This window comes from Copidosoma floridanum, unplaced genomic scaffold (genome assembly GCF_036245765.1).
Source record: "Copidosoma floridanum isolate Cflo_tuat_1 unplaced genomic scaffold, Cflo_Japanese_pri ptg000007l, whole genome shotgun sequence".
Classification (NCBI taxonomy): domain Eukaryota; kingdom Metazoa; phylum Arthropoda; class Insecta; order Hymenoptera; family Encyrtidae; genus Copidosoma; species Copidosoma floridanum.
This window is the reverse complement of record NW_028321884.1, coordinates 10,914,228-10,927,848: the sequence shown is the minus strand read 5'-3', so window position 1 is coordinate 10,927,848 and position 13,621 is coordinate 10,914,228. Positions and strand designations below refer to the sequence as shown.

At 39.5% G+C, this 13,621-nt stretch overlaps 1 protein-coding gene across 1 annotated transcript; it reads right to left on the bottom strand.

Moving 5' to 3' along the window:
- Nucleotides 1–3,899: 3,899 nt before the first annotated feature.
- On the bottom strand, nt 3,900–13,073 carry LOC106639076 (uncharacterized). Its single transcript, XM_014352519.2, has 7 exons — nt 11,693–13,073; nt 11,490–11,600; nt 11,259–11,407; nt 10,263–10,459; nt 9,973–10,175; nt 9,576–9,885; nt 3,900–7,779 (listed from the first exon to the last, which is right to left on the bottom strand). The coding sequence occupies exons 1-7, from the start codon at nt 11,766–11,768 to the stop codon at nt 5,949–5,951; spliced, it is 2,877 nt and encodes a 958-aa protein (XP_014208005.2). The 5' UTR covers nt 11,769–13,073; the 3' UTR covers nt 3,900–5,948.
- Between the last annotated feature and the right edge of the window lie 548 nt (nt 13,074–13,621).

The following is a 13,621-nucleotide window of genomic DNA, read 5'->3' as shown; positions in this document are numbered from 1 at the left end:
ATATTATTTAAATCGACGAAAATAACATTGAGACCGCTAGTGCTTCTTACCGATGCAATAAAAAAAAAAAAAAAAAAAAAAATCTCATGACGCACACACGAGCAAGGGATTCGAGAAAATGAGAGTCGAAGAGAGTATTTGGTCTGCGTTGATAGTAGTTCGTAACATGTTAAGAGGTAAAAAAAAAAAAAAAAAAAAAAAAAAAAAAAAAAAAAAAAAAAAAAAAAACACACGTGACTTGATTTATCTGCCGTGGCACAGGAGCACTCGACATTGTCCTGTTGGAATATAAAAACGACAAAATGTCCCCTTCGCTCATCGAATCAATCAAAATTTGCACGTACTTGCGTAACTGCGCTCACGAGCACGTGGCCTATATAAGCACGTTAGTTTTCGGCTTACCTGAAAAATCAATGAAAACAAAATACACCAAAAAAAAAAAAAAAATGTGATTTTCAATGTATGTACTACATGGTTTGAGCCAGACAACCAAATTAAAAAGCCCGAGTTACATTATCAAAAAATAGAGTGCCAAACCAGAGACACTTTTGTTTTTCTTTCCAAATATTTATTACAATAAAAAATACCATGTTACTTTTGCATGCAGTGTCCCAATGAGACTGGATCACATTTGAGCTTTTATACAATGTAGTGGTACTACTAAAATGTGAGCCTAGAGTGAAGGGAATGTTTCGATTTACTATGTACATTGCACTAAAAGATGAGCCCTTTCTTTATGTGCTTGGATGATACCCAGTAACACAAGTCACATGCAAAAAGATTGTATCAATATTTTTTTCCTGTACAAATTATTATTTGACCCAAGTTTAATTGTCATAATAAATACCAGATTAAAGGAGGGATGACATTTTTCGTTTTCGTACATAATAAATATGTTCATGGGTTCATACCTCAGCGAGGTCAGAACCTTTAAACAAAAAAAATATACATTCATAGACTTTATGTGCAATAAAAAATAAAAAAATTAAAATTATAAAGGACGACTGTGCCACTGCAAAAATTCAATTCATGTTGCAAAATATTTATTTACAATTAAATATTGTGGTTGCAAAATTTATTTTATTACGTTTGAAGAAAAGAGAGCAAAACACAAACAATTGGAATTATAAAAAATCAGCACTCATATCGTCATCGAAACAGTTAACTGACAAAAATTTTCATGTTAGTACTGTAGAGTATTAAACTATACTACCATAAATGTTATTGTAAAGCTGAAATGTGCAATGTGATGGTGTAAAAATTAAAAGTTTTTGTTAATCGTTGAATGCTCACACGTATACCATCAGGCCCTATTCCGTAGTATTGTAAGCAATAAAAAAAATTTTAATTTTAATAAAACATAGTCGTATTAAAGCATAAATATATTTAAGTTTTTACTTATAAACGTACAACTGTGTGGTTATGAGCATTCAGTTATCTAAGACCTTTGTTAAACGTGATAAAAAAAATTATTAGTAGATATATTAGAAGCTGTTATTTCCATAAAAAAACATTTTAACAAATTTATTTCTAAATGTGGTTTAATGATTAGTAAAAATATAAATATGGCCACAAAATAACAAACTCTGTTAATTACGGAAATTAAAGTACCATTCTTAGTTTGAAGACCACAAACGAATCCAAAATGCCCCAATATCGTCGCAAAAGACCCCAGTACAAAAAATTTATTGTAATTTCGATGAAATTGTAAAAGCAACTCACTTGGATTTAGGTGGCATGTCACCCACAGCCGCCGCCGCCGCCGCTGCGGCTGCGTTACCGCGATGCGTCAGTCGTACGCTGACCCTTCGCTCCTGGCCGACTCCACCCGAAACTGAAAAAAACATCAAGTGAGATAAACATTATTTTTCATCCTTTTTCATTCGTAAAGTTTTTTTTTTTTTTTTTTTTACTTTTGAGCGCAATATTTTCAGTCGCTCGCGAAACCGTATCGTTGTTTCGACTAAGGTAGTTTGACAAAAGAGAGCAAACACTTTTTTAAAAAAAAATTTTTTTTCAAGAAAACTATTATCCGCTGGCTTGGATTTTTTATTTATTAATTTTCGAGTAAAAATCTTTAACAAAACAAAAATGTTTTGACTAGTGCGAAAAGTCAGTGACGATAGCTTTCTTTTGATTTTTGTTAATGCGATTGGGCATTTTGTAGTCGCAATTACAACATTAAAATTTTGAGTATTGTGCAAGTTTAAAACACTACTTTAAATTTTTTCAAACGCCCAATTTCATTAGAAAATTTTATAGAAAAATCTTAATAAAAAAATTATTGATTTGATAAATAGGTTTACACAAACGTATGTGCACATAGATTTTAATTTTTTCCATACGTTTGTAAGCATTTTTTTAACACACAAGAAATATATTTTTCAAACATAATCCATCGAAAAATCGTGTAATGATTATTTTTTGTATGAAAAATGAGAAGCAAGAAAAAAAAATAAAAACAACATTTCAACAAAGGAAAAATTGAAGAAAAAAAAAAAAAGTTAATAAATCAATGAAAAATGTGACAGAGAAAGACACTCAAGAGGAGCAAAAAAAAGACAGTGCTGAAAATACGTTGTATATTATACCCACCGTCACTTTACCCCACACCACTTAAAAAATGCAATAATGTTGGCACTAGCGTGGAACGAGCTTCCGTTGCAGACATTACAAATGCATAACCATTAACTTGATGTTTCATTCTTAAAATAAAAACTTTCATATTTTTCACTTTTTTACTTTCTACAAAATAAAAATCATTATGTTCTTGTCTGCGTTGTTCCGTATAATGTGAGATTCATTCTTAGTTGAAAATTTTTTTAATAAATGTTTGTAGTGATGAATATTTATTGTTTGGATTAGTGAATTAAAAAAAAATACGGTTTTTTTCTTTTTGCGAAATCAACGAATCCCACGTTATAAAGGACAACGGTAAGGATGATCTTTCACGCTTGGCCATTGAAATGGAAAAATTAACGAAACAAAATATGAATCGTATGAATAAAAACCGAATTAAAGCTGAATAGTGAAAATGTTAATGCCATTAAAATAATGAAAGCTGCTTCATGATAAAGATGTACACAAAGAAAAAGGCCTAGAGCAATGTATTTTTATTTTTTACTGTGAAAACCACAAGTTTTCTGTTAAAATAATCTTTTCAAGAGTTTTTAGTTAAATTTACCAAAAAATACGGCAGTTTTCCCAGTATGCTGTTCGTTTCAAAATCCTTATCAACAAAAAGGTCATTGACTTGATTTGTTTTGTTGATAAAAGTTTTCACGTTAGCAATATCACTCGAAATAAGTCACTCATGGTGGTAAGATAATCAGCAGAAAATTTTAGCAATTTTTTTGATAAATTTTATCTTCAAACCGCGTTAATCTTTACCAAAAACTCAAGTTAACATTATTGTAATAGAAATGACGTCCCAAAATTTGAAGCAATATTCACAGTAAGCATTACCGTAAGCCTTTTCTCTGGGTACAATATAAGAAAAATATATACATTAGAATCGTTGACAAAGCGATATTGAATTGGCGACAATGATAATAATATTATAATGCGAATAAAACATATTTACGCGAACGATTAAACAATTACATGATTTTATAACATGTAAAACGAAAAAATCGGCATCCGATTTTTCAAGGATTCTTCACCAATATTTATTGATTGGGTTTGATGAACAAAGTTACCTTTAAAAGTAACAAATGAATTATCAACATAAAATAAAGAATCGCAAAATAACCGGACGTGCCTTTTTTATGTACATAACAATCGTTGTTATTATTATTTTTAAAAACATAAATCAATCGCGTAGGTTTTTCCATTCAAGCCAAGTGAGAGAGAAAATTTTGAAATGAGTGGTGTGAATAAATAAAAAAACAGGCCAGTCCTTGAATGGAAAAACATTTATTTTTACTTTTTTCTTCTCAGCATCATCATAATAAGAACAGTCTATAATTTACCATTAAAAAAAAAAACGAAAAAACCGTGATTACATTAGGTGGATGAGGCAAAAAGAAGAGCATGTTTATAAATCGGTAAAGGAAACAAAACATCGTTTATAATTCAAGTGCAAAAAAAAAAAAATCAAGTTTGGGTAAAAGAATAAACCAAACAGAATAATAGTAATAAAAAACAGATGGGAAAAACAACTCGATGGGCATATAAATATATATGTGTGTGAATGTATATAGCATATGTAGAAAGCTGTCGAGTTGCAATGACAAATTAGTTTGCTTGCTTTTTTTTTCTTTTTTTTTTTTTTCTTCATTCGTGACGATAATAAGTATATACTTCATACGACATTAATGATAATCTTATGGAAACATTTCGATTTTCATTCTCTCACTGGATGTATATAAATATATTGCAACCCGCTATGTTTGCGTGGCGGGTATACATTGTAGCCTTATACAAAAATATGATCGAAAAGCGTTTTCTGAAGTTAAAAATGCTCTTCTTCACTCTTATACACACTGCAAGTTGGTTCGATATGACACATGTAATTCGTAAATAGTTTCTTTGATCTCCTCATTGAGAGGGAAAAACAAAACAAAAAAAGGTGGGAGGAGAGGAAAACCTCGCTGGCAATTGCCCAAGAGAAAACAACAAAAAACGTGATCCCTTTTGTTTCGACGCTCGTACTTATATATTATACTCAAGGATACGTACGCGAGTGAGCGCGAGACCAAATCAGAAGCACAGCGGCTTTTTTAGTTTGCAAAAGAGAAAATGTAAAATAAGCACACTCGATCAGTGTATATGCGTTTGACTATTTTGTGTGTGTGTATGGGTTACAATACGTATATCTTAAACTTTGGTAAACGGGAAAAAAAGGGGGAGAATGACTTTCGTTCTCGCACTTAACCGGTAGGTGTACAAGTTACAAATAAAAAAGGCTTGACTGTACAAAAATCCGCAAAAGATCACGTGTAAGTATACGATACGAGAAGTGGAGGAAAAAATTTCGGTGAGAAATCTTAAATGCACCGTAGTTACTTGATTGCGCACGGGGTGAAATTGAAATAGATCGCAAAACATATATAAGAACCATTTCATCAGACTTTTGGGTTTGACCTTTAAGTAGGCATTGTGTATGATTAGTTCTAAAAATTGCATTTTTCGCGCGTTCAGTCTCTGGAATAGTTGGGCACTCGTGTTAGTAAATGACTCGGTTGGCAGTACAAAGTTTGTTAAAAGTGGAACAACTAATGTATAAAAAAAAAAATTCTAAACAAAGACTTGTCTTCCTTGGTCAAGGAGAAAGACCAACGGATTCAATTCCAAGAAAATAATAATAGTTTTGCAACGCTTCGTCGATTAATCGACAAAAGTCCACACGTGCCGAGGCGTACATGGGAGCACACAGAAGGCCAATCACTTATCAGGCAACACATTTCACCTAAACCGTACTGTTAACGCCGCCTCGTCCGGTTTCAGCTTTTCACTAACACAATATTACATAATATTACAGGTTTGAGTATAATTTACGGATGCAAGAGCATCGCGCACAGAAGTGTAACAATTATAATATAATATGGTATAATAGTTATGATAATGATTAACACGTAAAATCATGACAACCAAGTGACACTTGTAAATCATTTTTTTTGTTTGTCTTTTTTCAAGTGTACGTATGCAACACGGAGAATGACCATGTTTGAGTATTTAATAAACTAATGAAATGGTATTAGCTAGCCTTAATCGTAATATGCATGAACTGTTTTTCTCCTCTTCTTTTTTTTTTTAAACCAACAATAGCCTTAGTCGAGGGGACATCACGTACAGGAAAAACAAAAACACGTTACAATGGTGATAATTATAGTAATAGTAGTTACATCAATCCTAAGAGGGAACAAAACAAAAAAGAAAAGAAAGATCTCTGTCAAGAGTCTCGGACTCAGGTGACAGTAGTGACCGCGAGCAGCAGTAGCAGCATCTCAGACGCAGATGCAGACAAATATGTCGAACAGTATGCCCTTGAGTATGTCCAGCTTGCCCTGAGGCTTCGAGTGCCCCAGCGACGAGTCGCTGATCGAGTCCAGATCCACCTTTTTAATCCAGCCTAAGCACCGATCCCAGCTCTGCTCGCCGTTGTGCTCGCACTTATCCACCTGGTGCTGCTTGCACAGCCTGCCCAGCTGGCTGATCGAGTAGCCGATCTCCAGACTATCCTTGTTGGCGCTATTGCTGCCGAGCAGGCTCGCCTGTTGCTGATGTCGGTGCTCCTGGTCCTCCAGACAGGTCGTCTGGGAATCGTCGCCGGGGTCGGGCTCGCCGTCAGTTCGCGGCGAGGCTCGGCCAAAAAAATCCTCCCCGTTGTTTTGAACGCCTGCGAGCGGCGGGGTGGCGCTGTTGCTGTCGCCAGGGCTCGACTCCGGCTTAGCGCTAGTGGCGACTAGCTCTCGCGCGGTCCGCTCGCGCGGCGGCTTGGCTAAAAAATGAAAACTACGACCGATCCTCTGGAGAATGCTGGGCCTGGCCGGGCTCTGTTTGCCCGTTGAGTCGAGGCTCTTCTGTTTCCTGTGCTTGATCGGTGTCGCGAGCGCCGACTCGCAACGCTCGTCCGGCAACAGATCGAGACTGCGAGCCTCCCCGGGGACGACGGGCGAGGCCCAGGCTCGGTCCAGCGACTCGAGGCTCTTGTAATTGTACTTGTGGGCTTTCTCGCGAGAACGGAAGGACGACAGGTTGCGCCTGCGCAGGACCGAGGACGAGCTCGCCTGCTCCTCGAGAAGGTCGTTGCTGCTCTTGCGAAAGATCTCGCCCTCCTTCTCCGTGAACTCGACGTTGCCCGACAACGGTCGTTGGTTCTGCTGCTGGTGCTGCCTGCGCTCGACACTCCCGAAACAGTTCATGGAAGTGTGCTGCTGTTGCTGCTGTTGTTGTTGTTGTTGATGATGCTGATGATGATGATAGTTGTGCTCGAGGTCTAGCTCTTTCTCAGTTTTATGCCCATGAAAAAAATACGTCTGCTTGTCATGTTGGCGCTGCTCAGGATCTGTGTGCTCATGTACGCGCTGCTGTTGCTGTTGGAAGGAACGGGGCGACTGTTGCGACTGTTGTTGTTGCTGTTGTTGCTGCTGCTGCTGCTGTTGCTCGGGTCTAGGGCTCGTCGAGTGGTTGTACTCGTCGCGCTGACGTCCCAGACTAAGGCTCGCGAGGTCGAGTGAGTTTGCTTGTTGCTCGAGAAGGCCGCACGGGGTAGCCGTAGAGCGGCTTACGAGAACGACACCACAACCGCCGCCACCGGCAAGGTTGGACGACTTGAAAGTGCTAAAGTGACAGGGTGCTCCCGTAAGGGGTGGCTTGCCCATACCAGCGTTGGTGGCGACGGCGGTGGCGCAACGAAGGCTATTATTGTTATTATTTTTATTATTATCATTATTATTACTGTGACTATTATTGTGGTTCGGAGTCTGCGAGGAAGTGGGTGCAGGTGGTAACTGCTGCTGCTGCTGCTGCTTCATCGGAGTGACCGGTGATGACCTGTACGCCACTGCGTTCGGAGCTGTAGTAGTGTGAGTTGTAGTGAGGCTTGTTTGCGAAGCAAGTTTACCTTGGAGCTCGCTTTTGTCGGGCGCCGTGGAGTCACCGACGATTTGCTCGGCGTTTCCTCGCGCCACGTCCAAAACGCCGTCCACGACGCCGCTGTACTTGTTCTGCTGGTGCTGCTGCTGCCGACTACGGCCCGAGGTCCCGACGAGACCCGCGCCAACTCCACCGATGACTCCTGACGACGCGTTCGCTAGGCACTGGCGTGTGTACGGCCTGAAATGTTGACGAGGTCAACGCACACTCTATACATAATTATCGCTCGTTCATTCACTCTCTTCTTTTGTTATTAAGTATTTATACTCAGCGACTCGGTGCAACGATGAGAACCTCGCATTCTTCAAACACTCGAGGGCGCGTGTCTTAACACCACGGTATTTTTCTCTTGTGATGATTTAATAAAATTTTCTTAGCATTGATTACTTTATTTTCATTTTTTTTTCTTTTTCTTTTTTTTTTCTTATACGTAAGTTGGATTCCTCTGCGATGAAAAGTATGAAACTCGAGATGGAATTCGTGAGAAAAATTTATGAATAAAACGTGAAGATGTATGATAATAACGACTTGATGAAGAACAAATGGATAAAAAATAAAGGGGGTGGAAATTGTAAGACAAATAAAAAAAGAAATGCTTGTTTTATGATTTAATCTTCTATTTATGTTATGACTTGGTTTTTTAACACACTTTGCTTTATTTTACAGTACACATAATTCGTGAACATGATATTTGTGATAGTAAAAACAACAAGTTGATTCGAGGGTTGCTTATCCAGAGATCTTAACTTAACTACTTTTGTTTATTTTTGTTATATTTTACAAAAATTCCATTAAACTGGTTTTTGCGTTATTTTTACAGTGCTATTCATGGAACACAACAAGTTGCACGAAATTCGTATTAGTCATTATTACAGTCGCTCGCGATTCGAAATGCATCAAATAAACACAACAACTTGTTAAATATGATAGAAAAAAATTAAGCCACCATTAACTTGCTCTTACATGAAAAGTTGTAAAATTCAATACATATAGCTTATTTTAGTGAAAATTACATTTACGACTGAGAACCAGTATAATGTACATAAAGTTTATTTATACATTTCACTCCAGTCTAGATGAAAGCAACCCTTTAACAAATTGAAATAACTTTGTTAATGATGTTATGACAAAATCGTTAAGATCATTATTTGTAACTATAATGTATCAGAGAATCCATTAACTAGAAAAAAAAAAAAAAAAAAAAACAATGAAAAATCATGAATTAAAGCATGGTGTGGAAAAAAAAAAAGAATGAAAAAAGAAAAAACAAAAACAAAAACAAAAAAAAGGTATGGAAATAAATTACGGCAACAATGAGCAAACATTTTGTTTTTGTTATCGGTCAATTTAAAGTACACATACTGTTATGTGAAATATATTTTTCTTGTGAATCTTCCAATGCAGGGATCTTGCAAGGAGAGTCTCATGTGATAAAAGCCAGAAGGGGAGAGAAAAAAAAAAACAAAAGTCTTGCAAGATACTCATCTCGATTGGCACGTAACTCTCTCGAGCGCAAGTCTGAGGCACAGACGAAGAAGAGGTAGTGCGTGACAGCGAAGTAGTGGTAGAAGAAGAAGGGGTTGCCGCCGAGAATAGAAGAAGATGGCAGAGCGTTTTTCTCTCTCGATCTCGCTTATCTCGCACTAACCGAGAGATGACCAAACTATTTATAAACACACAAGGGACGTTCGTTGCAGGGAACGCTCGTCGTCGCTTTCCTGCTGATTTTATTGCATCATCAAAAGACCTGTGGTGTGTTTGTGTATACGTGCGCTGATTGCGCTACCCTCGTACACTCACATACGCACAACAGACACAGCTCACTCTTTTTCCCGATCCTCTCACTCTCGCTCGCAAGACGGAGAGAAGCATCAACAGACAAGTTTCGTTCTCCCCGTCCTCGCGAGCACTGGACCCACGCTAGAGATAACTAATGCCGTGCCGGCGGCGCAGGTGCGGCACGCCGGAATACTGACCTCGATCGGTGCTCCTGCTCGTTGTTGCCGAGGCCCGCGGAGTTGTTCGGCACCTGTTGTGAATGCGCTGCTGCTGCTGCGGCCGCTGCAGCTGCCGCCGCTGCCGAGTGTTGCTGTTGCTGCTGGGCAAGGGGCAACGCGGCTGGCTGCCTCGCGTTGCCAAACTTAAGCATGTTCCAGTCGAACACGTAGTCGTACGTGAAGCCTTGACTGTGGAACAGGGTACGGAACAGTTGACGTAGGTACGAGTAGTCGGGCTTTTCCTCGAATCGCAACTCCTTGCAGTATCTCAGGTACTTTGCGAATTCGCCTGCAATGTTAGCCAAGTGTGATCGATTAACCGCCCACAATGTGTAGAGATCATCATTTCCAGTTCCTTTTCTGGGTGTTCACTTACCTGGATAGCCTTTGCACAGCTCCTCGGTCGGCGTGGACATTTTCTTTTCCGAGATGCGCTCGTACTTTTGTCTCTTTGTGGCAGCCTTGAGTCCCTGCCAGGGAAGACTGCCTCTGTTAAAGTACATGAGCACGTAGCCCAACGACTCGAGATCGTCTCTTCGCGACTGTTCCACTCCTAGATGTGTGTTTACGCTTGCGTATCTGCAATGTATGGAATAGCAATGAGCATTACTCGCGTTGAAAGTAGAAACGGTTAGCTTGAATATGGTATAAATGAGTATGCCTGACCTGGCCGTGCCAGTTAGATTTTTGTTTTCCCGGTAGGGTATGTGCGTATTGGTTCGCACATCACGATACTTTTTCGCCAGTCCAAAGTCTATAATGTACACAAGATTGCCTTTTTTTCCCAGCCCCATCAGAAAATTATCCGGTTTGATATCTCGATGGATAAAACTACGACTGTGTATGTAATCCGTTCTACTGATCTGTAAAAAAAGAAAAAAAATTTTGTTATTCATAAGTATGGTAAACGTAAACAATATCCAAGACTTTAATTGCTGATTACGTATAACAAATGAAAATGTTAGTGCCTATAACGATAGCGTTGATATGATTTATGAATGTGGCTGTGATGCATCTCATGAGGTCAATAGCTGTGTCGATTGCTCGTAATAAATGAGAGGATGATTTTATAAAATAAACGTGGAAACTTTACTTTGCTGGAAGCTTTTATTTCAAAAAAAGTCAGGGATTCTTAGAAAGTCAAGTTTTAACTTGTTATATTTGATAAAAATTGTTTATCAACAACGATAACGGGCCTAATTGAATGTTTCTTCAAACTTGGATAAGTAGTACTGATAATATATTATAGGTGTAACGGAAAATACAACTTTGTTTTCTTCGCTGACGAATCTATATTTAACAGTTCTATATTTATCAAAGATGTGGTTCATTTTTGTTTCTTTTGAAGAAAGTGTTTTTTAAAAATCGTTTACCCAGCAAAAATAGCTGGATACAATTAAGGTACGTTCTCAACTACCAAAATTCCAGACTAAATTTATCAAACTAATTTTTATCTTTGTTTAATTTTAAAGAAAAAAGAAATTAAAGTGTCAAAATGACCCACTTGGAGAGCTCGGTAAGTGGAGCGCAACTTTGATAATATTACACATGCACCAGTACTATTAATATTAAAATCGAGGAGAGGGGGGCACTAACTTTTGGATTTGTCAAAATACATCGTGCTTGAGAGTAACGCCGCAACATTATAGAGAGCAAACTTACCAGCTGATCGGCAAGCAGTAGAACAGTCTTTAACGAGAAGCGTCGAGAACAAAAGTTAAAGAGATCTTCCAACGAGGGACCCAGGAGCTCCATCACCATGACATTGTAGTCACCCTCTGATCCACACCACTTTATGGTGGGTATTCCAACTGTACGAACACAAACAATAATCAATGAAGCAACAAAAGGAGTTGAAAGACTAACAGACCCAAAAATGTTTCCAAGTCTCACCTCCACCTTGCATCATTCTGTAAAATTTGGATTCTATATGGAGCTGTGGATGCCTCGTTTTGATGCATTCCAATTTGATAGCGACCTCTTCCCCGGTGGAAATGTTTGTGCCTGAAATCCGGAAACGAAACAAGAACCATGTCGATTAGAAAACGGCGAATAAAATAAAATAAAATATAAGCGGAAGATTAGGGGCAGTTTACCAAGATATATGTCGCCGAAGGAGCCGCTGCCGATTTTGCGGCCAAGCCGGAACTTGTTGCCGACGCGCAGCTCCATTGTGCCACTCGTCGTCGTCGTCGTCTTGGCCGTCTTGGCAGCAACCACAGCTCTCGTCCTCGTCGTCGTGGTTTTTTTGGTGGTCTCCAGCGGATTGCTTGTCTTCCACTTTCTCCTTCTTAGCTCCAGGCGAAAGGGGAGGGGGAGAGGGTGGGCAACTCACTCGAAGAAGAGGCTCCTCCCGATGACGTGGGTCGACTCGTGTTTTATTTTTTTTTTTATTTTTTTTTTTTCCTAGCCCTACGGCCTATCGCCGCTATACTGCTCTGCCAATACGGTGATGTGCTATGCTGTGGATAATGTAACATAAACGGCAATACCAAATAGGCAACGCACCACAGTCCACACACGCATAGCACAGACACACAGCATCTCACACGCACACACACACGCGCGCGCAGACGACGACGGCGACGACAATGGTATTCCTCGCTACAACACACTGAGCCTACACGTATCTTCTCGCGTGTTTATTGCGCAAAACCCTCTCCTGGGTGAGCTAGGGTTAGACGGAGCTAACCAATGCAGACTGGACGGCCTGCGTACAGCTGGACCATCTCTTGGCTCAATTCTTCTTTGGGCTGCTGCTCTTCTTGCTCTTGCAATTTGTTGCGCGGCTTCTCCCTTCTTCCTCCTCGGACTTTGGACGGAAAAGGAGAACTAACACACCGCACACACACCGCCTGGAGCTCCGGATCGCCCGCGGGCTCTACATGCAGAGGCTCGTTTCTTCTCCTCCTGGACGGCTCCGCTCTAGCCGTATACTTAGCGCAGCTCGCGCGCCACAAGGGGCCAAGGCTCTCCTTGGCTAAGTATATATCTTTCTCGGTGCTCCCTTTCGTCTCGCACTCGCAGAGAGAGAGAGCCAAACTATTATAGCGCGACGAGAACAGGGGGCAAGGTAGGGCGAGGGGAGAGCTGCCCAAGTATCGGACACGCAACGCACTGCTGCACGCAGTCACGCACGCAGAGAAATGTGTGTGTGCGTGATGTATATACAGGGTTATTACTGGAACTGCTGCTACAACGACGCGCGACGATGCTCGTGTTTTCGCCCGCGGCCTGAGGGCCACCTGAGACTGCACCTCTTTGACTTGATAAATATGTATTACTGACAAGTATTATACGCACAGGTTACGCCGTTAAGAAAGGAAAAAGATGAACACATACACACACACGCAACGCGCGCGGACGAAACGGCACCTTTCGCTCTCCCGTTTTTTTTCTCACGTCGCACCTTTTTTTTTTAGGTCCTCCTCTTTTCTCTCTCTCTAGGCCACCATCATATCACCATCAGCTTGTTTTTCGAATGATAAACGCACGTTGGGGGCGCCACAGTCCGGGCGTGTACCTATATATATCAATATGTAGAGTTAGTAGAGTCAGAGTTGACAGAGATAGGCAGTGTACAGAGAGTTTGTAAGAGCCGCCATTTTTGAAGAAACACTGAGCGAGAATTTCAAAATTATAAAATGATTCTTCCGCACCAGCGAACGAGATTTTGTTTATTTATTGTGTTTTTTTTACTTTTTTCAAAGCTTACATATTAACGTATTGTTTAGCTACTCCTTTGTTCGTGTAAAAGGATGAATCTTTTTAATTCCACAGCAGAAAGTTCGCAGTATAGTATTTATGTACGAGAGAAAAATTTGTTAGATTAACAGTAAGTTTTTGCAATTGTGATGGATAGGAAGGATACATATATCAAGTTGTGTATTACTATATATGCGAATTGCAAGTAATGTTTCAAAGAATAAGCTGTTAAACAAGTATATATTTATAATTTATGAGTACTACTAGTTTTAAAAAAATATCAATTAAACGAAAATAATTTATGGTATTGCATGATTGAC